General features: G+C 40.2%; 1 protein-coding gene across 1 annotated transcript in view; it reads left to right on the top strand.

The window, feature by feature from the left end:
* CPZ (carboxypeptidase Z) overlaps positions 1-21,568 on the top strand; it is a 33,763-nt gene extending 12,195 nt beyond the window's left edge. Inside the window, 14 exon segments of the mRNA XM_066316804.1 lie at positions 448-822; positions 1,595-1,807; positions 3,876-4,072; positions 5,006-5,138; positions 5,141-5,166; positions 11,146-11,304; positions 15,417-15,477; positions 15,480-15,520; positions 15,522-15,551; positions 16,647-16,738; positions 16,740-16,782; positions 19,417-19,516; positions 21,211-21,261; positions 21,264-21,568. Coding sequence (XP_066172901.1) covers positions 448-822; positions 1,595-1,807; positions 3,876-4,072; positions 5,006-5,138; positions 5,141-5,166; positions 11,146-11,304; positions 15,417-15,477; positions 15,480-15,520; positions 15,522-15,551; positions 16,647-16,738; positions 16,740-16,782; positions 19,417-19,516; positions 21,211-21,261; positions 21,264-21,568 — 1,826 coding nt within the window.
* The last annotated feature ends 2,802 nt before the right edge of the window (positions 21,569-24,370 follow it).

The raw sequence follows: 24,370 nt of genomic DNA, 5'->3' as shown, positions 1-24,370 counted from the left end.
TAGTTTCAAAGTTATTAACTCCACAAATTTTGTGGGGCCAAGCAGAGAAAAGACATAATTTAGTGGTACATTCCCCATTGAAGAAAAAAACCTATAGGCTCTCATACCTATCCAGAGAATCCATATGACAATTCAAGAATGGGGAGACAGTGATATCACAGATACACTTTTATTCAGGAACCTTAGTTTTTCTCACCAGCAAATTCCCACTTTGCTCTCAGGAATTCTCTGCTCAAATTCCTTTGCCCAAATTTTATCTCCAGAACCAAGCATACTTCTCATCATCTTTCTATAAGTAGTTTTAAACATGCAATTCAGTTTGCAAACTGTTTCCAGCCTGCCTGAGAACTAAAGAAATGAGTTTGTTGGACACAGTACTTGTTATGTTCTCTTTGTCTATTCAGAATGTCTGTGGTTATTTTTCCTATGCTCATCTCCCTTTCATAGCCAAATGCGTGGATATTGCCCTGAGTTCTTGTACTGATGTTGCCTATACTCAAATGGTGTACCCTAACTTTCTGGATCAGAAGTCTCGAGAGGTGATTGAGTACAGCTCCGAGTACCTGCTCATCAGTGTGCTGCACAACTTGCTCCAGGGGGAATGCAACCCCGACCTGAGGCTGCTGGGCTGCTCAGTGCTGGCCCCACAGTGTCAAAAGGACAAAGTCATAAAGCCGTGCAGGCACGTCTGTGAAAACCTCAAAAAAAATTGCCTCCCTGCCTTTGATGCGATAGACATGGCCTGGCCCTACTTCTTGGACTGTGACCGGTTCTTCGCTGGGGTGGAAGAGGGGTGCTTTGACCCGCTGGCAAAGCTAAGAGGTGAGTGAGTAAGCTCTGTTGGCACTCCTTGTCTGCATGGGGAGGGTCTCCTCTCACTCAGCTTGACTTACCTATGGCACAAAACCTCTTCTCTTGTCATCTCAGCCTGCTGTCTTTGTAGAGACCTGTAATGTGTCATTAATTTTGTTCAACCTATTGTAAAGACTTAATTAAACACAAGAAGTATCTGTTTCTCTCCTTCATTTAAAAAGAGCATCAAGACAGGCAGCTCAGATCAAGACTTGTATGTATTTAGATAAGCCCTTTGCTGTATGATAGCTGTCTATGTATTTGAAATATTTTATTTAAAAAATGAAACTTTAGTGCACTTATAAATCTGTGACTGCCTGTCAAGCTTAACAACTCATTAAAATCGTGTCATTAATGATTGTCACAGATTTTTGTTTGGATGAAGAAAATCCAGATAGCTGAAGACAGATGAATCTCATTAAAAAAAAAAAAAAAAATATATATATATATATATATATATTCACCAAATTTAGAGGAAAAAATCTGTACAATTTGTTACTGGAATGAGCTAGCATGCCAAAGGTCATATTTAACTGGAGATTACACAAATATTCATTAGTGTGCAAATGCATTGGTAGGATTTGACAAACAAAACATGCCACAATAAAGTATAGGATATTTAAGGTTTTGATTGTAGCTTTATTTTCTACAATTCTACTTCTAAAGATAATTTGGAAAGAAGTGCAGGTTTTCATACAGTCTTCTATGGTTTTAAACACTGTGTTATGCTTTTTCATTGCAGGAGAAGCAGATGCTGAGGAAGAGTTGCCTTCAGACTTGCCAGCAACTTTTATTCAGTTCAAACACCATTCATATTCCCAAATGGTGAGCACACTGAAGAAGACTGCTTCTAAGTGCTCCCACATTGCCACAACTTACAGCATAGGTCGCAGCTTTGAAGGGAAGGATCTTTTTGTGATTGAGTTTTCAACTAAGCCTGGACACCACGAACTGCGTGAGTTATAGCAGTGCTGATCAGGTTGCTTTAGGGGAGATCAGATTATCCGAGTGAAAACAGGCCCTTTTACTGGGGTATCACTTAAACTGCAAAAAACATTGATGCCAGAACATTTCTCCTCCCTGATCTCCTGAGTTACAGCGATAGTTGATGATTCCTTATAGCAATTACAACCCAGCAGCAAGTTCTTACTGTTATGAGCTCTGTGCATGACCATGCTTGGTAATGCTGTTCCTTGTATCACTGTGTGATTGCAGTGATATCACTGTTATTTATTTGTGCCCAATGTACAAGCTTGGGATACTTTCCTCTTACTGACTTGCCCTCTCTATGCCTGTTGCTTCCTCACTGTCCTTCACATCCTAAAATACACAGGTCTTCTGAGAGGGTCTCAGATAGAAAAGGACATTGACACTAAAAAACAATAATTCAGCACAGAAAATAGTCCTGAACACAGATTCATGTCAGTGCTACATCTGTCAAAGTAACAGGTGGATGATACCAGGACTTTATGTTATCATAAATAGCCCCTGAATAGATGTTATTATATTTTATATAGGTGCTAATATATACATTAGAATATGAGTCCTCACAAATTTTCTGTGAAGAGGAACAGTAGAAATCTCTATTTTGTACTTCCATCACTAAGACAGCAAGGGTCAGATTTTTAAGTGTTTTAAATTCTTCACTAAGCAGATAACTTTCTAGGGCAGTATTAGGTATTGTTTTCCAGTTATCAGCTCCCAGGTCAAAAATTATACTTGCCTAGATATGGTGGATTTCTATGGCCTTTGCTGAGAGCCTCAGATTGCTTCTCGTCAGAAGAGCTCCAGCATCAGCACAGCCTCAGCAGTGTGGCAGAACTGAACTACGTCTAACCTAGTATTTTATTGAGATTATGATCTCAGGTCAGGCTGCTGTGTCCTCTGTGTGCTGTGCTGCATGGGACTCAGGGAGGACAGCAAAGACTGGTAGCTTTGTTACTCTCAGCTGTGCTGCCTTGTGTGGTTGAGAGGTATTTTGAGGTGCCCTTAAACTTAATCAGGTCCCAGTAGATGTCATTAACAGAGCAAAGATCTACGTTACATTTTCCTGGCCTATCATCCTTTGCCCCTTTTTCAAAGAAAATAAGTTGCAGGTGTCTTTTTAAGCTTGTACTCCATTTGCCAGGAAAACACAAAGCCTATGAATCAGGCTTTTAAATGAAAACTGTGATTTTCATTTGATAAAATGAAATGTTAAAGGATGATAGTTTAACACGTTTTCTAGCATTTTTTTCTCTAAATCTGTTGCTTCATGCTGCTCAGGACAGCATAAAAAGAGGTAGAAATAGCTCCAGAGCTGGAGATTTTACCAGCCTGAGCAAGTGGCATATTAGCTCTGTACCAGGCCCCCTCCAGTGTCTAGTGCTCAAGGCTGGCCCAGGATCAAAGGGAAACACGAAGGGGTAGACAGGAAAGGGTGTCTTCAAAGTGCACCTATTTTCTACTTTCCATTAGTCTCTAAGGAAGGATAGAAATTGAGATAATAACTGCAGGGAATTGCGAAGTTCTGTGTTTCTAATAGGCTTGTTCCAGGGCTAGTTAGCCTGAAAGCTCCTTTTTATCCATAACACAACTTCTTTCCCAAATAAAAGGGTAATTTATTGCACATCTGCAGGTCATTTCTAGGATCTGTGACAAAATAAGGCATTGAAGCCCCCTAAGGTAGGTCAGAGTGCCAGGGCTGTATTTTGTCCCTTCCCAGCCATGGCTTGATGGTTTTGATTTCAGCATCCTTTCCTTACAATTAATGATGACTCTACAAAAAGCTCACAGCAATGATCACCTCTTATGGTTTGGAATCCTGATAGCTTGGACTTAACATTTTTTCACACAATTTAAACTGTTGCTGAACTGGTGTTTAATGGAGGGAAGTTCACCTAGAACTGCTGTGCTATTTGCAGGAATCTGTGCATGAAATTAGACTAAAAAAAATCTTTGACTCATCAGTTAGCAACTTGGGTTAGTCTGATTCAGATCAGGTACAATCAAATGAAAGCATCTCATTATTTCACATTCCACAGTCAAGCCAGAATTTAAGTACATTGGCAACATGCATGGAAATGAAGTTGTGGGGAAGGAGCTGCTGATATACCTTGCACAGTATCTGTGTTCAGAATATCTTCTTGGGAACCCTCGCATACAGACCTTGATCAACAACACCAGAATTCATCTTCTGCCCTCACTCAATCCTGATGGGTATGAACTGGCTGCAGAAGAGGTAAGAGTTTTATTATAAGGAGATGTTCAGGCCTTCATGTTTCTACGATTCTCCATGGGAAAGAACTAACCTGAAAGGGTGTGCCATGTAAAGGAGGGAACATTGATGACCGACTGCCAGGATCGCAGATTAGTTTGGTGGTGCATTGCTTTCCAAAGATGATGTGAACAGAACTGAGAGGAAATCAGTGCCATATTTGTCATTTTTGCTGCCTGCCTTTGATGATGTGGGAATGACTGTTACTTTTTTGTACACTTAGCCCTCTCTGCCGTCAGCTCTAGAACAAAATGCCTACTGACTCACTATAATGACTTACATTGTTTTATAAGGAAAATTTAACACCATGCTGATGTTCCCCCTCTTTTAAAACTGTAGGCTTAATGAAATGTGAATATTTTCTGTACTGTCAAAGTTTTGTAATGGATGGCAATTTTAAGAGATCAACTCATGCCTGATGAAGACCAGTGAAAACTAAGATTGTATTATTTGTTACCTGACATTCTTATTTCCCCCTCTCTGTTTTCTCAATCACCAGTAGCATGAAACTAGACTTTTCCTTCTCTGTTGTTGCTCATGTGGTGAGCTCTGTCCATTGTATGAGTCTGGGGTTATGGACTCTGCCTCATCCCGTCTTGGGGCATCGGCTGTATTTTCTTTTTCTCCTCTAACCCACTCTGCATGCTGCACTGAGCAAGAGGCCCCTGTGTTCCTCTCATGAGTCACATCACTGGTGAGTGAAACACTTCCTGAATGCTAGTTAGTGCATTAATATTCATGGGGACAAAATGTGATTAATTAATAAGCGTGGGTTTTTAACAGTACAGACATTTCAGTTTACTTCTTTTAAAACTTCCTTTTGATTAAAGAATTTCCACAAAGTGCTATTTTGAGACAGGGAGCTATTCTGAAGTTGGTTTCTGTGCTGCAAAATAGGGGGCTGGTTACAATGGATGGGTCATTGGACGACAGACAGCTCAGAACTTGGACCTGAACAGAAATTTCCCAGATTTGACATCGGAGGCTTACAGAAGAGCTGGCATTCCTGGGGCCCGTCTGGACCACATTCCCATCCACAGTCCTACTGGTGGGGTAAGGTATGAATTACACATTTTATAAATCATATATATTACAGAGCAGCTCAGGAATTAAGAGACTGAGATTGCTTGTTCTGAAGATATTTTCTTGTAATCAGATTTTATAAGTAGGACTGAACTGGACAGGCTCAGAATTGACATGAAAATGGTGTAGGTCTGGCCAAAGAGGAAGGTACCGCAAATAATTTGGAAAATTTTGGGATAATTTGAGCTTTACTGGTTTAGATTAAGAATATAACTCTTACAAGAGGGTCACAAGTGCGTAGTGACTCATCATTAGTGTCTTAAACTGTGGTGCCTGTTAAAACCTTTATGGATTTGGTTGTCATTGCACCAGGCCCTGCACAGGTTTGATGCAATAGAAGTTTCTGCCATGGAAAATGTACACAGGCTGCATGTGAAGCTGTGTGGTGTCATCTTCCATTAAGCAATGATGTTTATAAACTATAGTAACCATACAGAGCAGTGGAAACAGCCTGCCCACCTTCAGAGGTGCTGGAAGGGAAAGTTGCTGCTGCAGGGTGGGAGCAGGATGGAGGCAACACTACAGGGCCTCACACTCATCGTCTCTAAGTTCTGTGTAATGTTATGTCAGGAATGCAAAGCTCAGCCCTACCTGTGTTGCTGGCAGCCCAAAAGCCCCCAGCCCAACTCTAAATGGGCTTTAGCTGCCCTTGAAAGAGCAATCACAGGAAGCTAAATCAGTAGTTCAGATACTGGGAATTCTGCTTTTCTTCTACTTTTAAACTAATTATATTTGGATTCAGTATTTATCTGACGGGGGACAGGATTGTTTCAGCATCTGGTGTTAGCAGAAGATTTGAGAGATATGATATGATATGAATTATGATACTTCATAATTCATACTCTGCTACAGCTGCTCTTACATAACGCCAGGTCAAAATCCCAAAGACATCCCTGATGTTGCCCCAGGGTTCTGGTACCCAGTTTCACAGCAGTAAATCTAGATAAAAGCACCTCACCTCCTCAGGATACTGTGCATAGGAAGATGCAAGGCTGTAAGAGGCTGAGTAATGCACAGCTATTAGTCTATCACACACTCATTTTCGACCGTAACTCAGCTCATGTAGTTCAATCTATTTTTGCATGTAATCACAGATCCAACTCGTGGCACTGAATTTCTGCATGGTTGTAAGGTCACAAGCTTAGAAGATTTCAACTTTTGATTGAATAATAACAGATAGAAGCAAGCTGGTAAATGCAAGTGGAGTTCAGAGCCTCAGATGGTAAAGAAGGGTTGAGAGCTGTGGAGCAGAGCCTGAGACCAAATGAAAATAGCTGGGACGGAAAAAAAATAGATTTTAGGAGAAAAGTCAGAGAGATTTTGATTCACCCCCGTGGTGAGTTTCCCTAGTTGGATGCCAGGTGCCCACCAAAGCCGTTCTATCTATTCTATCTACTCCCCTGCTCAGCTGCACGGGGGACAGAAATATAACTAAAAGCTCGTGGGTCAAGATAAAGACAGGGAGAGATTGGTCACTAATTAACATCAGAAGCAAAACAGACTTGACTTAAGAAAAATTATTTATATCTATTTTATTTAGTATGAATTGAATCAGAGTAGAGTAATGAGAAATCTTTCCTCCACCTCTGCCTTCTTCTCATGCTTAATTCTGCACCTGAATTCTATGCCTGTTTTCTCTCCTGTGGTGCAGAGGGACTGAGAAGGAGCTGTGGTCAGTTAATACACATTGTCTATGGTGGCTCCTTTCACTGAGGGGGAGGGATCCTCAGACTCCTTCCCCTGCTCCAACATGAGAAGGAAAAGATGGAGATCTCCCGCCAGCCATGTGCTCACTCTCCCTCTGTGTCCAGAGGTGCAGGGCTGAGGACCCAGGCAACACTGAGGAAGGACAAACATTTCTTTGACCCCCATCTTTCTGCCAGTGCCTGGTGCAAACTGTGAGCTTGTCTCTCAGCCAGAGTCCCTGTAACTCTGGGATTTCCTGGCTCTAACCTCCTCTCTCTCCAAGTCCTACTTCTGCCCTGGTTTTTCTGCTGCCCGTGAGAGAGATAGTCAGTGGCAGGCAGCCACTTGCAGAAATTATTTTTACAGCCATGTATTTACATTTCTTAAACCCTGTGTAACATCACAGCGTTTATGGAGGGATGGGTGGAGGCAGCCTAACACTGCTCTCACAGCTACCACCACAGCTCTGCCCCAGCTGGGTTGTCTGCCACAGACAAGGGACCAGGGAACCTTGGCATACAGCCACCACCCTGCCTGAGCTCTAACTCAGTGGGTGACAGAACTGGGGTTACAAATACATCACTTCTCCTATACAATTTTTCTAGTTTTAAGGAAGAATAAAGTGGCCATCCGATAGACTTCTCAGAGCACCAAGCTTAGGGAACTTCTAGGTGTTCTCCTAGCCCCAAAGCTAGTCCTCACATAAAGAAAACTCAAAAAATCCCAAATCCATATGTTTTGCAGAGCAAATGAGGGAACTAGTGGCCTTAGTGGCACACAAAATCTCCTTGCTGACTGTAGTTTCCTATGGTTCACAAACCTGGCAATGTGGTCTCACAGCCTTGTGTCTCCTCTGCTGGTGGTACCACAGGACTGCCAATCAGCGGTCCCTTAATGACCCTCAGTTTTGTCAGGTAGATGAACCCAGTGGATCTTACAGTGGTGCGTTGTGCACGCAGGAGCATTAGGTTGAATGTTTCAACACCACGTCTCCCCCTTTAATTTGCTTAACAGTGCTTGTTACCTGCCTTATTAAAGTAATTATCTGAGTGTTTTAGGGCATTGTATAAAGATGAGGAAGTAGAAAGTGAGCTCTCAGCCAGAGCTCCTACTCCTCTGAAAGCCTGTCTCCATAGAGCATGTTTTGTTCTCCACTTTCATGAATTATTGTAAAAAGTGGTCTGAGGGCTCAGACAGACAGACTTCAGGCTTCATCTGAAATATAGTCCAGTTCAATTGTCTTGGTTCAAACAGAAGTCAGCAGTCTACGCCAGTGGATGCTGGCATACTCTTTAAGAAAATTAGTCTGGCTGCTTTTAAAAGTGAAAAAAAGAAATCTTTGAAGCCATGGAGACAGTGACTAATTGCAGCATAAATCGACAGAAATGAGATTCAGGTTTAAAAAGGGTAGTGGCCTTCACTGTACTCATGCAGAAATAATTTCTCTCTTTTCTAGTTGTGCTCTGAATTGTTCTTGTGAGATTGGGTACTTTAAAAATTGATCTCATATAACCTAAAGTCAAAAGCCCTGGTGAAAAAAAAAAAATTAAGCTCCACGAAACCCACATTAAAGGAAAAGTCAAAGGCCAGAGTGATATAGATAACATCTGTTGTCATCCAGTGGAGCTGAACCAGAATATGCTCATTTCAAAGCTTTAATCACTGATGTCACTGAAATGTTATTAGGATAAAAATACGACATTGAGGCTCCTGGTTTTTCACAACATTCACTATCAGTAAGACACTGGCTCTGTGAGACAGCACTGACTTGGGGCTTATGCAGGTATCTGCTTAGCCAGTTGGCTGATCAGGACGAAGGACAGAAATTGGGAGCTCTCAAATAAAGCTGTGCATTCTCTTGCCCACTGAGTTGCAGAAAGCAACTTTAAAATCTTATCAAGGCCCATGGCTGCTGTTTGAAAGCAGGGCTGATGTCGAGGCATGGCCTCTCTGGGTGGGCAGCAGGAGCTTGGGGCAGCTGCAGCAGGGCAGGGAGCTGATGGGATTTTGGGGCAGGAACCTCCTCAGAAGTGCTGGTGCTGTGGACTTGGAAGGGGTGAGCTTGTTCCAGGTGCTCAATCACCCTAGAAACTCCCAACTGCCCAATCCATGGGGCAGGCAGTGACCTTGCAGCCCCTTACAAGCCATCCAGGATCTTCTTCTCTTCAGATGAATGGGCTCAAAGGATGAACTTGCAGGGTGCAGGTGGAAGTGGCTGGTTCAGTCCCAGCACTACTGGGACAAAGATCATGATCAGATCATCCCAGGACACTGTATAAAGGCCAGAGAAGCAAATACTTTGGTGCAGATAGCATTCTTTGGACACTGCTATGTTTCTTGTTAGGAAGCCTGGGGGCTGCTTTCTTCTCTCACTTCTGCATTGTGTGACTGGGTGTGCGAGACTGCAAAAAGTCTTTTCCTTTTGGAATGCCTTTTATCTGCTTTTAAATTTTTTTTTCATGTCACGTCCTTCCTGGAAACTCTGTTAATCTTCCTTATTATGTAAAAAAAACCCCTTGATTACGTTTCTGGTGTGCAAAGTGCATTCTGTGTGTTCCTTACTTTGATTAGACTTTATTTGCATCCCATTTTTTGAGTTTTCTCTTTAAAATTCCAAAGTTGAAATGGTTGTGACACAGATTCAGGAGACTGCCACTGGGCTGATAGACAAAATTAACCTGACCTGTTTCTCCTGGGGATCAGAGGCACAAACTGGCTTGTATTATACACTAATCACAACCACTGATTTAATGATGCACCTCGCAGCAGTGGGAGACTCAGGGTCTCATTTCTCTCCTAGCACAAGGTACAGCCTTTTACATTGATGGGCTGAAGGCACTAGGTTCAGATCAGTAGCTACAGAAGGGCTTTTTAAAGAAACCCAAAAACTAGAAGGACTCATTTAAAAACGATGGCATCTGTAGGGGAGGCAGTCTTCTGCTTAGGTCAGGACTAGACAGGACAACATCTCCTTAAATCATTCCAGTAAAACTATATTAGACTGACTTTTTCCTTGGCTTTCTGCCTCATTGATGGAGCTATAATATATGCATGGTGCACCTTCACAAGCGTTTTTCTCTGCTCCGCACCTGGATTTGTGGATCCCCGAAGGTTTTTTTAACAATAGCAGCTTAGGGAGTGATCCAAAGAAACAGGAATTACTCTTGTTGAATCACAAATCTATAGATCTTTAGGGGCTTTATTCGGTTGGGTTGGTAGTTTTTTTCTTGTTTGTTCTGGATGTTTTTCCCTGCACACTGTTATTCACTAGCACTCTGGAGCCCTGCTGCCTGGTTTTCTGACAGGCTAAAGGAGGTCAAAGCAAAGGGTGATAAGGCAAATCCCTAAAGCAGCCATAACAGATGCTGGATTAAGTTCATCGTAACAGATATTTCTCATTTTTATAAAACCTGCATATCTGCAGTTGTGCAGGGTCCAGATGAGCAGCCTCTGTCCTCCTCAGCTTTCCCCAAGGAACATCCCCCGCCAGCAAGGAAAAGAACCTGAACTCTCCAGGGGCACTGGCGTGAGTCTGGGCTTGCAGGGACCGGCCAGCAGATGCCACTGTTATCCGTAAAATGAACTAACACCGCAGGCAGGTCCCACAGGGTGCTCCTCAGAAATGGGGTGAAGGAGCCTCCTTCATTCGGGCGCCTGAACATCTCTTGGAGTCTGCTGCCCTCTCCCTTGGCTGCTGTCACTGAGGAGGGACTGTCAAAACCCCCTAAATTTGGTGACTTATCTGCCATAGTTCACTGCATGTAAACTGCAGGCATTGCTGTGCTTTATACTGCTTAGTTTTCATTTATTTACAGAGTAACCTGGACCTAAGGATAGCAAAGACATTTCAGCAAGTGATGAGAGTTGCAAATTATCCCTCTATTCCAGTTTATCCATTCAAAGTCAATCCTGTTGATTCAGTAAATGAAATTATATAATGAGTTAGGTAAGTAGTGATAAATGCCACAAGTTTTCCAGCCTGAAGTACTTCCATCATAATCTGAAAATGTCACTGTAATGAAAAGTTTCTTCTTCTGTCCACATTTTCTATTTTTTTTTTTTTTGTTCCAGTTTTTCCACAGTATCATCCATCCCTGGAGAGAACTGATTTTCTGCCCCCAGTAACTTTTGAGCTGGAAAAGCCGAAGAGCTTCAACATTCTCCTTTTGAAATAGTCTCTTCTCCACTGGGCTTCATCCCGCCAGGATCAAATCTCTTTGGAGTCGCATGGCTAGTCACAGCTTCTTTTTTTTTCTCCTGGATTTCAGGTGGCCCCTGAGACAAAAGCAGTCATGAAGTGGTTGAGATCTATCCCATTTGTGCTCTCTGCCAGCCTCCATGGGGGTGAGCTGGTTGTGACCTATCCTTATGACTATTCAAGGCATCCTATGGAAGAAAAAATGTTCTCCCCTACACCTGATGAAAAGGTAATATTGTTTTTTTGGGTTAGGATGTTGGTTCCATCTATAGAACTATGGAAACATTTACTTTTAAATAGCAAACTTTCATTACTTTAGATAATTTGTATATGTATGTATGCATGACTTAAATATGTAATAAATAACATATTTGTATACATAATGCAGGTCTGTATACATATATAAAACATGGTATCACCTCATTTGGGTAGAGCTGATGCAAATAACGCCACGGTCAAGTGTTCAATCCCCACAGAGACCTTTCTCTTAAGAGTTGGACTTGATCAACCTTGTGGATTCCTCCGAACTCAGAATATTACGTGACTCTGATTTATACACTTACTTAATGTACTTTAAAATGTAGGATTGTTTACACATGATCAGCTTGGTCTGGAAAGATTTACCTTATCTTTTTTGAGACCAAATATGATTTCATAATGCACAGATTAGGAAAATCCAAGTTTTAATTTTTAAAGAGAGTAGGCGGTGATATTTTTACCAGTAGTTTCTAGCAGAAAAGGAACAAGTCTGACTAACAGTGTTATTTTCCCGTGGAGTCCATAAGGGAGTATGGGGGGGAAAGACTCTTTGCCATATGGTGGCAGCCTTGTAACATTTATTCCAGGTCAGATGAATTGGATTGGTTTTCCCCTCGTGTCCCTGGAAAGTTCCTCATTTGGGACTCACTGTAAATCTTCTGTGAAATTTTTTGCCATCTTTCCTATTTCCCTTTGGTTTCCTCAATCTAGTATTCATTGCTGACATGCCCACCAGGAGAACAGCTAGCTTTTCAGCCTTCTAGCATGTGCTAAAAAATGTCTGTGGCCTCTTAAGAAAAGTGGTTCTTTATATAAACAAAGAGCAGTTGAAAATAGTCAGAAGTTGATCTTTGACTCGAAGCATCCTTTATCTTTGAGCGTATCCCTGGCTGACTTCTTCTGAAATGACAGTTCTCACTAACACATACTAAATATTTAAAGATGTACGACTGTTAAACTTTTTCTGTATCAATCCATTTCTTCTGAGTTGTACAGTGCCTGCTAACTATGTGTGTATTAAACGATTTAGCAGTAAAATTAACCAGGCACTGCACAGTAAAAATCCTGTGTAAGAAATATCAGGTGGGTGCTAATGCAAGCTGCAGAACATCTTGCTGAGGATGGTGGAAATTATAAAGTGTGCTTTTAATATTACATCCCACTGCGTGGGCTAGGGCTATCCTATGCATAGGTGATGAAGGAATATTGCCATATTCACTTTTTCAAGCAGTCACCCCTTGAATGGAAGGTACAGCAGTACTCCATCATTTCCACTCAGGGACAGTGTGTGTATTTGGAGTGAAGGGATGCAGCCACACAGACAAAGGGGCTCCATCCCGGGTAGTGCACAGCTGGACAAACCCTAATGGCACTCTTGGCTTGCGGTAAGAGAGGTAACCCTATCAGGGACTGCTGCATAGTCAGTGACTGCAAAGTCTTGGAATTTGGCAACAAATCTGAAAGTTTAGAACATACAGAGGAGGCTGGGGATGTCCTCAATGAAAAAACGATTTTTCAAATGACTCCAGACGGAAACCTTAACAACACTGTCAGTATCACTTTAAAATTTTGCACAGAAAGATATAAAACGTGTACCTGTGAAGTGACCTGCATTTAAGTAATGTGATCTACAGCTGCTGCTCTCAGAGAACCTGCATCCACAAAACCAGCAGATTGGTTATCTGCCTACATTGGCCATAACCATTGTTCTTAGTGCTGACCTGCGACATCTGCTGTGCAAGGGAAAACTTGCAGAAAGGATGAAATGCTGCAGAGTAGATTGATAGCCTATATTAAAAAAAAATCAAATTGAGAATATATTCAATCTATGTTTTACAATTTGAAAATCCGTGCTTCCATCTCCCTTGTCCATAATGGTGCATGTGTGAAGCACAAGGATCCTCTCTTTCCTCTGCTCCAAGAACTATGGCAGATTTCAAGCCTCGTTTTGGCCTGCACCACAACCTGGACCTGTACCAGCTGAGAGCAAAGGAGTCTCAAAGCTGGACCATGTCCTTACACTCACAGTTCTTGCTCTGGTGCTGCCACCTAATTAAAAACTTTCCCATATTTTGGAGTTTGTGGGGGATGGATGTTTTAAAGCTTTGTGTTACACAAGAACCTGAAATTGATGCTCTGCTCACCAGAGCAGAAACATCCACAAGTTCACTACCCTTGGTGAGTTGAACTCCCTCCTTCCCGACCTCTGAAAAAACCAACCTGTGACAGTCAGTGGGGGTAAAGTGCTGGCTAGGGTAATAGAACTGACCTCACTTTACTGAGTGAGACCTCACACTACCTAAGTCACAAGATTCCTCTGTTTTTTTTCCCTTTTTGTTCCTCTAATTACCCCTAAAAATCTAAGTTTCCTTGAGTCCATGCTGGTCATACATTAGCTTCTAAATGATAACAAATGGATTGTTATCAGGGACTATTTTATCTATTTTATTTTTTTTAAGAGTAATTTTTTTTTAAATAGATTTCACTTGTTTTTGGAACTCTCACTTTCTCTTCTTGCTACCACTTGTCTTCTTTCACTGAACTGAGCCAGGAAAAGCCTTATGCCTCTTGGTGAAACAAGAGGAGGCTTGGTCATGAAATAGGACATCTGCAGATGTCTTTGTAAAGGTGAGGATCATACTCCGTAACTCACATAGGAGGATCACTCCTAACTCACCTTCTAAGCTTTGTATCAAATACCTTCAATGGAGGGTTCAGAACTGGGACCTAAATCCCCCTGAGCCTGAGAGCTGAACTATTGGCAGTCTTAACATAGTTGAAAGTTAATCTAAAAGTTCTTCACAAACGTATGTAATTGACTCTATTTCTTTCAGCAAAACTATGAAAGACACCTTATTTTCCTGGTGTGGAGCAATATTTAGACACAGAATTTATATTAAGTCTGGACTTCAGTTTTTGGTAATCAGTAGTATTTCAGTAAAGTGTCTTTACACTTACATTAAAAATTTTTTTCCACGCTTTCCTTGGTCACCTACCTGATCCTATAATTGGCTCAGCCATGTGATTATTACAAACCAATCAAAGGTTGTGTGCTTGTCAATTTTGATCTTTATCCTTGATGCCAGGCACTAGGATAAAGCTTTAGGATTCACTTCTAAAACTAGGATTTTAGCCACCAAACTTATTGCACACATTGTCTTAAGCAATATGGAGTGAAACTCATGCTGATGAATAGTAGGATCAAGTAACATTTGATAACTACTGTAATTTCGATGTTGAAATCTGAGAATCTAGCCTTAGAAGATGAGATTTCAATAAACAAAAAGAGGAGGAAGGATTTTTGTACAAAGTTGGAATAAGAATTGGAGAAGAAGGGCAGGAACATGATTCAAATAAATGGTTTCTTCAGATAACTGCTCTTTCTTCTGTCTTCACTACATGATCTGCCACTATTCCTTCCTACGTGGTGACTGCCCTGCTCTTTATCAGTGTCAACTCTCTTTAGAAATCAGTGGTGACATGCTACATCACCACATCCTATCCTTCACTTTTTAGGGATGGTTTCTGCCCCACACAGAAGCAACTGTCTCTGAGATCCAGCTGGCAGGTTTTCCTGTGTGAGTGATAAGTGCAAAGCAAATAGACACTGACTATTTTAACAGCAGCACTCAGCGTGGAGATTTAGTTGGGCTGAAGGTAATACAGGTTTTTTTTTTTTTTTTAAGGGGTAAAGATATCAAAAGCTAAAACAAAACCTAAAGGAGGCCTAAATTTCAAGTTTTAAAACTTTAAAACTTGGGGACTTGAATTACACCAAAAATGTCCTCTACTCCTGCCCCAGGTGGGTTGATTGAAGCCAAGTATCAAAAATTCCACTGGTATTAATAGGTTTGCCCCTGCATAAATACATTGGGATTGCAGAGAAGAACCCTAGAGAAGAAGACCAAATCAAAAATTTCTTAGTCGCAAACACACTTCCTTGCAGAGGAGTTCATCACCTCCTTTAGTCTCGAGGACGCAGTGTGGCTCGCTGTGTGGACTCACTATAGCACTAGTTAATAACAGCAATAGCAAAGTTTTGAGTTGTAAAAAGCAAACATATTCAATCCTGTCTGTTTACAGGTGTGTCAAAATGCTGGCTAAGCCTATGCAGACGCACACCCCGTCATCTCAGACCGGTCTGAACTCGCTGTGGTGGGAATTTTGTAAAACGGGGAGGTATTATAAAATGGTGCAGAGTGGTACAGCTTCACTGGAGTAAAACCACTTTACCATCATATCAAGTGAGGTAAAACCTCTATGTGGCCTTTTTCAGATCACCAGGGTTTGAATCAAAATGATTTTATTCATTTCAGTTTGGTTAAGGTCCTACGCATGGCAAAACATAATTTGTAGGGATTTAAGTAGTAAAATCTACTCTGTAATGTTTTTATGCACATAACATGGGGTTGCATTTCGACGCCCAAAGGGACTTGAGGAAATTAACAAGTTATGCAAGGGTCAAATTAGTTTATATATATCAATATTTTTATTTTCAAATCTGAGTGTACAAATAAATGCTTAATGCCATGCTCTCATTCCGTAGCAGCATGAGTCTGATCCATCTTGGTGGACTATGCATGCGCTGCTTTCTCATCTGTTTAAATATAAATTCTTCCTTTGGAGGAAAACTACAACAGAGACAACACATCCAATTCATTTGTGTTTCCCTTGTCTTTTGATTTTCCTCAATAATATTATTCTGTTTCTTTAGAATTTCTTCAATATTGACATGGAAAAAATATCAGTGCTCATAAATTTTTCAGCAATGCTTCAGTTGTGTTTTCCAATAGGACTCAGCTGATCCCCAGATAATTAAGTTGAAACTAGACATTTGGGACAATGCTTGGGACACACATGAGAATTAGGTTTAGATCTCTTTTGACTTACATTCTTCCCAAAATGATATACAATTTTCTTTGTACAGAAACCTTTTTGAACATAATAATGGCAAAAGGTCATTTCTGTTGCTGGTGACCCTTGGCCATCACCTCTGATACAACTGATTGTACAATTACTGTGATTAACCAACTTTATTGCTCTATCGCTACTTCTTGCCCAGGTGAATAATAATGTAGAATTATGGGGGTTTTTTTGTTTAAAAGAAGTGGACATTGCAATTAGTTAATTTTATAGCTGAAACAAGCTGTAGAATTCTGAATTTTTGAACACTTTTTATATATTAGCAAGTCACTTTTACAGTATAAAAACCATACCCATGGGGATGGCATTCAGCTGACTGCAGCAGCACAGCTCCAGTTAAAAGCTACATGGTTTGTTCATGAGCTCTCCTCTTTCTTTTTAAACCTATAGGCATGGCAATTTAACTACCTTCACACAAATTGCTTTGAAGTTACCGTGGAGGTAGGATGTGAAAAGTTTCCTTTGGAGGAGAACTGTTTACAATCTGCATGAAAACAAAGGTGCCCTTCTGAGTTACATGGAAATGGTACTGCTCGCTTTTACAGGCCTTTTTGCTTTCTGTTTTCTTTTAATTCTTTGTTAAAAATTAAGTTCTTTGCTGTTTCCTGGTTAGCTCTCAGGATGATGCTGAATCAGTCACCACTCTCCTCCAGGGGCCCCAGTGCCTGTTTCTCTAGCGCAGGACACACAGGTGACATTTTGTCTATGCTGCAGAAGGACTGAGATTGAAGACTGCAAAGGTCTTGAAAATAGTGAGAAAAGGGAATTAACTGTGAATACTTCAATTGATGAATTATTCATCACTGTCCAAAATTTAACACTAGAGAAAATTTTAATATTCAGAAAAGTATGAATCAACCTTCCTCTTGAAAGACTAAAGCAACAAGATCTGCTCTCCAAAGAGCTTCCTGAAATTTTTCCTTGGCATATTCCATTTTGTGTCCCAAACCCTACAGTCACACAGCAAGAAATTAGATTCAGCTAAAATCATGCTAGAAATATAATTTGTCCACTTTCCATCTTGATTTCTTTATGAAAGCAGTTATTAAATATCTGAAGCCTTATCTTCTAAAGGGAGAACTGTGTATCTTTGAGCATTAAAACATACCACTTAAATGTCATTCTAATAATAAGTTTAAACTCAGCAAAAACAAATACCTCACTGACCAATAAGTAAGTGAGCACAGAAACAGAAGTTGCTCATCTTTCTCTCAGCCATTAGTAGATTAGCTTTTCTGTCATGCCTTATTTTGATAGAGTATGCAGTAATTTAAATTGTTAGGAGTGTTTTTAATGGCCTTTCTAAGCAACCTCTTGCTACTTGTGGGTAAGTATTATCAGTCAATAAGGTCCTACAGTACAGACCACCAAAACTCATTCGTTTTACAGCTGTCTGATGAAAATGAGTTTTAGTGAATCCAAATGGAGCTGGGTTAAATCCATATATATTACAGTTGAAGGTCTTCAAGATGTAAAGATTTTATAGTGTGAGATACTGTAGAAGTCTGTGCCTGAAAAGCTTTCTGAGTAATGCAGGACAGTAGAGAAAAACAACTTTGCAGATAAGGATGACTGAATTACCCTCGATAAGGATTAAGTCTGCCATAACCAATTCAAACTTTTCTTATTCTGTATATACAGGCTGTTTTGTGTGTATACAAATCTTCTTGGCTTAACACCACGTAGAATTCATTTTCCTAATGCTGATGCTCTTCTCCCCATCAGAAGGAATATCAAAACACCCTGCCAAACTCTGGGACACCGATTTGAGGTATAAAATGAAAAATAGTGCATGTACTAAGCAAACCAAAGCAAGATTGTTAAAGAAATTTCAGTTTTGCCATTTTTCATCCTGTCATGTTATAATTACAAAATTATTTTTGAAGCTGGCTGAGCTCATACTACGTTAAGTATGTCTATGGCTGTAAATTAGATTTGAGTATGAGATGACTCTTCTGACCATATTTACTCTCTATCCATATGATAAATCCAAAGTTCATGCTGCAAAGCAAATGCAGTGCTTCATTATAAGGGGTATTTTCAAATCCTTATACTGAGTTGTTCCTAAATTTTCCAGTGAAGGGCTTCACTCAGTATGGAACAGCTGCTTAACATGAGGAGTGACAACACAGTCTCACCTTAAATTAAAAATTGCTCTCACTAGACTAGACTTTTTTTTCCAAGCTTTATACTATCAATTACTGTAACTTTGGATACTTTAAATGGTTATTTTTAGACATCTTTATTTTCAAACAGAAAAGCAAATATGTTTTTCTCACTGTTTTGATGTTTGGTGGTTTTTTCTATGTCTCTTGTTGGTGGACAAGGGTACTGGGGAAGGGAAAGTGAGAGGAAGAGAAAAGAGGTGGGGAGTGAAGAACAACTCAAGTTGGCCATAGCTGTTCAGAGAAAAATAGAAATGGAAATATTTTTCACTTAAAAAGATCATATAGACTTCCCCATATAAAATATTTTAAATTTGGAGCACTGTAAAAAGAGAACGTTAAGAGGCTTAATGTTTAAATACTTGGAACTCTTTTTCTGGTTTGTTTTATTTTATTGAACATCCAATATAGCTGTTTGAGCACCTCCTTGTATGACAGAATTCATATTGCTCTTAAGTTTGTCACCAAGGACATTTCTCAACAGCTCAAGCAGCTCAGTTCTGTGCTTGTAGAGAAGGGGAAATGGCTGTCATACACACTGCTGTCATGACATTCTGACAGGCAGCGAAGTGTAGGCAGCAGAGTGATGATGAGACACAAGTACCTGAAGTGACGCCTTCCCCGTTGTGTTCAGAGCAGCAGATTGGTTCTGAAAGCCTTAACTTTTCATTTCTTTGTGGTTCTGTGTCTAGGGCATACATTCAGAAACAGTCCTTAAAATACTGTGGTCAGCCCATGAGGTGCCAGTGATTTGTGAAGAGTAGGATCTCTCCATGCAGAGCCACATACCTATCCCAAAAAAGCTCTGTTTCCATTATCCCTTTCCCTCAGTCCCCTCGGACCTCCCTAATAGGGAATTTTATCTGAAGAGGCATTATCTCCTGAGAGACTTTAAATGGGTTGGACTTTTTGACAATTGTTTCCTCTCTACAAAAAGCTTGTGATGAGGAGGTGGCATTGTAGTAAGTGACTCCCATCTAACTTTGCTTTGCCAGGTGCATCGGGGGATAAAAGGAATTGTGTCCGATAAGTTTGGCAACCCAATAAAAAATGCTCGTATTTCAGTCAGGGGCATTCAGCATGATGTCACCACAGGTAATATTTTTAGTTTAAGCTTTTTCCTGAGGCAGAGTGAAAGTACTGATAGCTTAACCTGCAAAAGTATTGTTGTGTTTGGTAGAAATGGCACCGTAATGGAAAACTGAAGGCTCAGGTAGGGGTAATCTTCTAGAATAACAAGAGAGAAGACATGTCAAACTGCCTGCTAAATCTGTCCTGTCTCTGGGATGATGGAGTTCTTGATGGAAAAATTTGTCTGGAACAGTCTGCTGTCCACTAAGCCCATGTTTGGAGGAATATGGCAGCAACTCTGTTCAGAGCCTGTAACTCAACATGTGGAGATGTGGAGCCTTGATGGAATAAGTTAGTTGAGATACTGTGAAGATGTTGTAGGTAGTACAGTAGGATCCCTGGTTTTCATAACTAGAATAATTGCAAGAAATTGAAAGTCCACAACCTTCCTGTTCGTGTGGAAACACATAAATACGTGCAATTTTTGGACTGTTATTATTAGAACATTGAATTATGTCCACTTCATAACCTGTCACAAACTGGTAGACACATATTGGGGCATATATGGCTGTTACTTTTCACAGTCATAAATTCTGAGCTCTTAGCTGTCACTGAATCAATGTTCTCTTTTTATTATTGATTTCAGTAAGAACAGGTTAAGTCATAGAAGTGCAAAACAGAAGATATGAATGGCTACATTTTGCTCTAATGATAGTCATTGAATCAATTTGGAAAGCTAGAAGGGCTTATAATGTAGTGGATATTTTCCAGCTTTCAAAAACTAGCACTACAATAATGGGAGATGAGGGAGATTCTTGAGGCGTGATTCTGCCATGAATTAGGATTAGGAATTAGGATCTCTTTCAAACTCCTTCCCAGACAATGGCTTCCCATTGGCAGTGGGGACTTTTAAAGGAGTAAAGGAATTAGTAAAAATATGTTTACATGGTAGGAAAGAGAGTATTGTTCTGAATTAGGTGGGGTTAAAAATATCATATGGTTAAAAAGTTTTTTAATTTAGAGTTAAAAGAACTAAGATATTCCATGAGAAAATAGTATTAATGCAACACTAACTCAGCTAAGAGACTTGCCATTCAAAATAAGGAAATATAAAATGAGGAATATTTTTCAGTTTTAAAGCTCCCTGCTTTTGCCTTCAGGTCTAAACCTTCAGCTGGAGGAAATTTACACCCATTTTACACTAATGGCAATTTATACCAGCTGCAGCTCCAACTCCATAGTCTTACATGCGAGAATGTCTGCAAAGTAATTGAATGTAATTTATAAAAAGAGGGATTCTTAACTCCTTAGACATTCGAAATATATATATATATATATATGTGTATATATTCCAGCCTGGATTCTGATTTCACTTTCTAAAGTTTCACATAGTTTAAATTAATTTCTTTGGGATTTATTCCTCGTACCCTTGGGAAAAGGAGCATGAAGCAAAACATCTCTTTCTTGTGATGCAGGAACAGGCTTTACTGACATTTGGTATGGGAATTTTACTCCATTAGCTCTCCAGGTTTTCACAGGTGAAGTCTCTGTTTGTCACCTAGACTGTGCCTTCAAACAATTTTCAAAATCTGAGCTGCTTCCCCAGCTCTCCCCTTAGCTGCTTGTTGCCATCTGTGTGCCCACAGCCATGTGCGCGACCACAGCGGCTGCGAGGCTAAAAACTGAGCGGGTTTTGGTTGTGCTGTCCCTTTCCCAAGCCGCCGATGGAGACTACTGGCGACTCCTGCCTCCAGGGACGTTCATCATCAGTGCCAGGCGCCGGGCTACAGCCGGGTGATGAAGAGGGTGACCATCCCCACCAGGATGAAGCAGGCGGGGCGGGTGGATTTCGTGTTGCGGCCCGCGGAGTCTTGGCCCAACAAGCTGCTGCCGCCGTTCCATGGAGGATGCTACGACCCTCATGACACTCTGAAATGTTTGACCCCTCACGCCCAGCACGGGCAGCCCGAGGCTTCTCGAGGAGGGTCCTCCCCAGGCAGGGAGAAGCCCTGGTGGTGGTCATACTTCAGCTCTCTAGACCTGCACAAACCTCTGTGGCTGCTGAAGCAGCGCTGAGGGACACGCCATGCTCTGCTCAGCTCAGTCCAGTGCCCTCCCACTCCATTCCAGACGCCCTCACGGCTTGGCAATATTTAAATGTTTCATTTGGAAATATAATATTAATTCAAGCACACGCTTGCGTCTTTTGTTTTCTCTTCACACACAACTGAGTATATTCAAGTGGGTTTTTAGTATTAAAAACAATGGTGCACGTCCATTCAAAGGCCAGATTTTATGCTTTTTTTTTTTTTTCTTGGTAATGCTCTGTACTTCTGCCCATGTAGTTAATCATCACATTCATTATTATTAGATTCTAAGTACCTGCAGGAAAATATTCCGATCCTTAATGCATTTTGTACATGTTTTAATACATTAATGATAACATACTAAAAACAACATTCAGAAATACTCAGAAAACTCTTTTGTTTTGCCTTTTGCATTAACATATTAAGTTCATTACCACTTTAATAATAGCTCAAAATGTGGGGTCTTTTTTAAAATTTTAAATGTTTTTATAAATTTAAATACAGGCTTTTAATGTATTTAGTAAAATACTGGAAAATGCCTTTACTGCTGAATACACACATCCTAAAGTGTGAGACATAGAAAAATACATGAGATAATTCATGAGGAATTTAGGCTGAAGTGTGACTATTACACTAGTTTTAACATCGTGCACTATTCTGAGTGTATGTGTATGTTAATGAAACTTGTAGACATCAAGGGATTTCTTAGCTCCTTAGACATTCTAAATGTCTAAGGAGTAAGAAATCAAACTTCTTTTCAAGATAGTTGAGTAAAGCTCAGTGAATTGTGATCTTGCAAGATGCTGTCCTTTCTCAAATATCAGATGCAATGTGTTTTTTAAGGGATACATAAATAAAACTCCTGATTTTGATGAAAACATAGGCCCACACTTCCTTATAGCCTGAACTGTTAATGAATCCCTTATACAGACTGTATTTCCCTCTCTAAATGCCACAGTGTGTGAATAGTGTGATTGTTGGAGCTGATAGATTTCCTGCAGGAGCTGCTGGACTAGTTATGTGGATTGCTCACAAATTCTAAAAATTTTTTGATCATCTTAGGTAAGCAGCCCACTGCATGAACTCCATAGTCCACATGCACATATCTCTATAGATCTTCTAGGAGGAGGACCCAAGAGATGAATGATCTTTATTCTGCAACCAGATGCTGCACATGGCTAAGTACTTTATTACCAGTTGTAATCTGATTGAAGTTAGGAGTCTGTTATCATGTACTTGGATGTCTGCAGGACTGGAGACTATGTTAAAATGAAAGAAAATTATTTCAGCATTAACAAAAAGTAATATATGGGAGTGAATGTACTGCATGCACACAGATAAGTGTTCCTTGCCCAGGCTTGCCAAGTTTAAAGGAGCTCTGAACCCTAAATATGCCAAAGAAATTGAGCAGGAGACACCTCCAGACTTTATTTCCAGTAATTGGTATTACTACGCTTTTCTGTGGTCATTTTTTTCAAAGCCGCTTCCTGTGAAAACAGTGGTGAAGCTAACAAAATCAGAACAATATGCCAAATTGCTAAGTATTAGCTGCACTTATTAAGCACATAATGTGTTACATGCCTAAAGAGATGCTTTCTCTAAGTATTTCCTAGATTCTCACAGAGCTGTTTAGAAAGTTTTTTCAGTGATCACAGTAAACCCAAGCCCACTGAAAAGCCAAACAGAATGACTGTGCAGAAAACCCACTTCTTTCCTGCAGTCCTGAGCTGAAATAGCAGATGAGAGTTAAGACTTGGGAAAATATGATTTCTGAGTAGATTGTAAAGATATCTTATGTTTGCGGCAGTTTGAAAAAGTAGTTTGCTGTACTACTATACCACTTATGCGAAAGTGGTACGAAAGAGCAAGAATAACCACTCTCCCACCTCAGTCATAAAGAAAGGTGTCTAGCAGAGAAAAAGTTAATATCAGAACCTTCTGCAGGTTCACACTCAACAGCTGTATAGAAGGGATGTATTAAACTGCATTGAAAAAATTGTGAGGCTCTTGGGAAAAGGAGTGCTTCAGTCTTCTGGAACCATTTAATCTTTTTCATAAGACAAATTCTCAGTTTTCAGTTCCCTTGGAGGTGGAAAAGGACTGGTAGAATGATAAGTAGCTCCCTATTTACTTTAGATGAGCTTTAGGAATATTTATTGGTGTTTTCAGAAGAAAAAGGAAAGAAGGAAAGAAAGGAAGGAAAACAAGGAAGGAAAAGGAAAGCGAAGCGAAGAGAAGTGACGCGAAGAGAGGAAGAGAAGAGAAGAGAAGAGAAGAGGAGAGAAGAGGAAGAGAAGAGAAGAGAAGAGAAGAGAAGAGAAAGGAAGAGAAGAGAAGAGAAGAAAGAAAGAAAGAAAGAGAGAAGAAGAAAGAAGAAAGAAAGAAGAAAGAAGAAAGAAAAGAAAGAAGAAAAGAAAGAAGAAAGAAAGAAAGAAAGAAAAGAAAGAAAGAAAGAATAGAAATTAATTGGACAAAGGCAGCTAAGTAACAAGGTAACCAAAATTAGTATCACCATTCTATTTTTGTTTGAGATTAATATAAATTTAGTTCTATATATACATGAGAGAAAGTATTGAGTGGATGTGTATCCTGAACTGGATTACGTAAATCTTCTCCAATGTTTATTTAAATCAAGCAATGTGTGTTTAATATCAGAAAGTTTTGTTAAAGAAAAAGGCATAACCCAAAATAACCACTCCATGACTGTTATATGGTTCAAAGGATATTTAACTGGTGGTGAAATTTAAGCAGCTGTAGGCAGATCTGTAACTAATATATTGAAATGAACACA

Source organism: Sylvia atricapilla, chromosome 4 (assembly GCF_009819655.1).
Source record: "Sylvia atricapilla isolate bSylAtr1 chromosome 4, bSylAtr1.pri, whole genome shotgun sequence".
Lineage (NCBI taxonomy): Eukaryota > Metazoa > Chordata > Aves > Passeriformes > Sylviidae > Sylvia > Sylvia atricapilla.
This window is presented reverse-complemented; position numbering and strand designations above follow the sequence as displayed.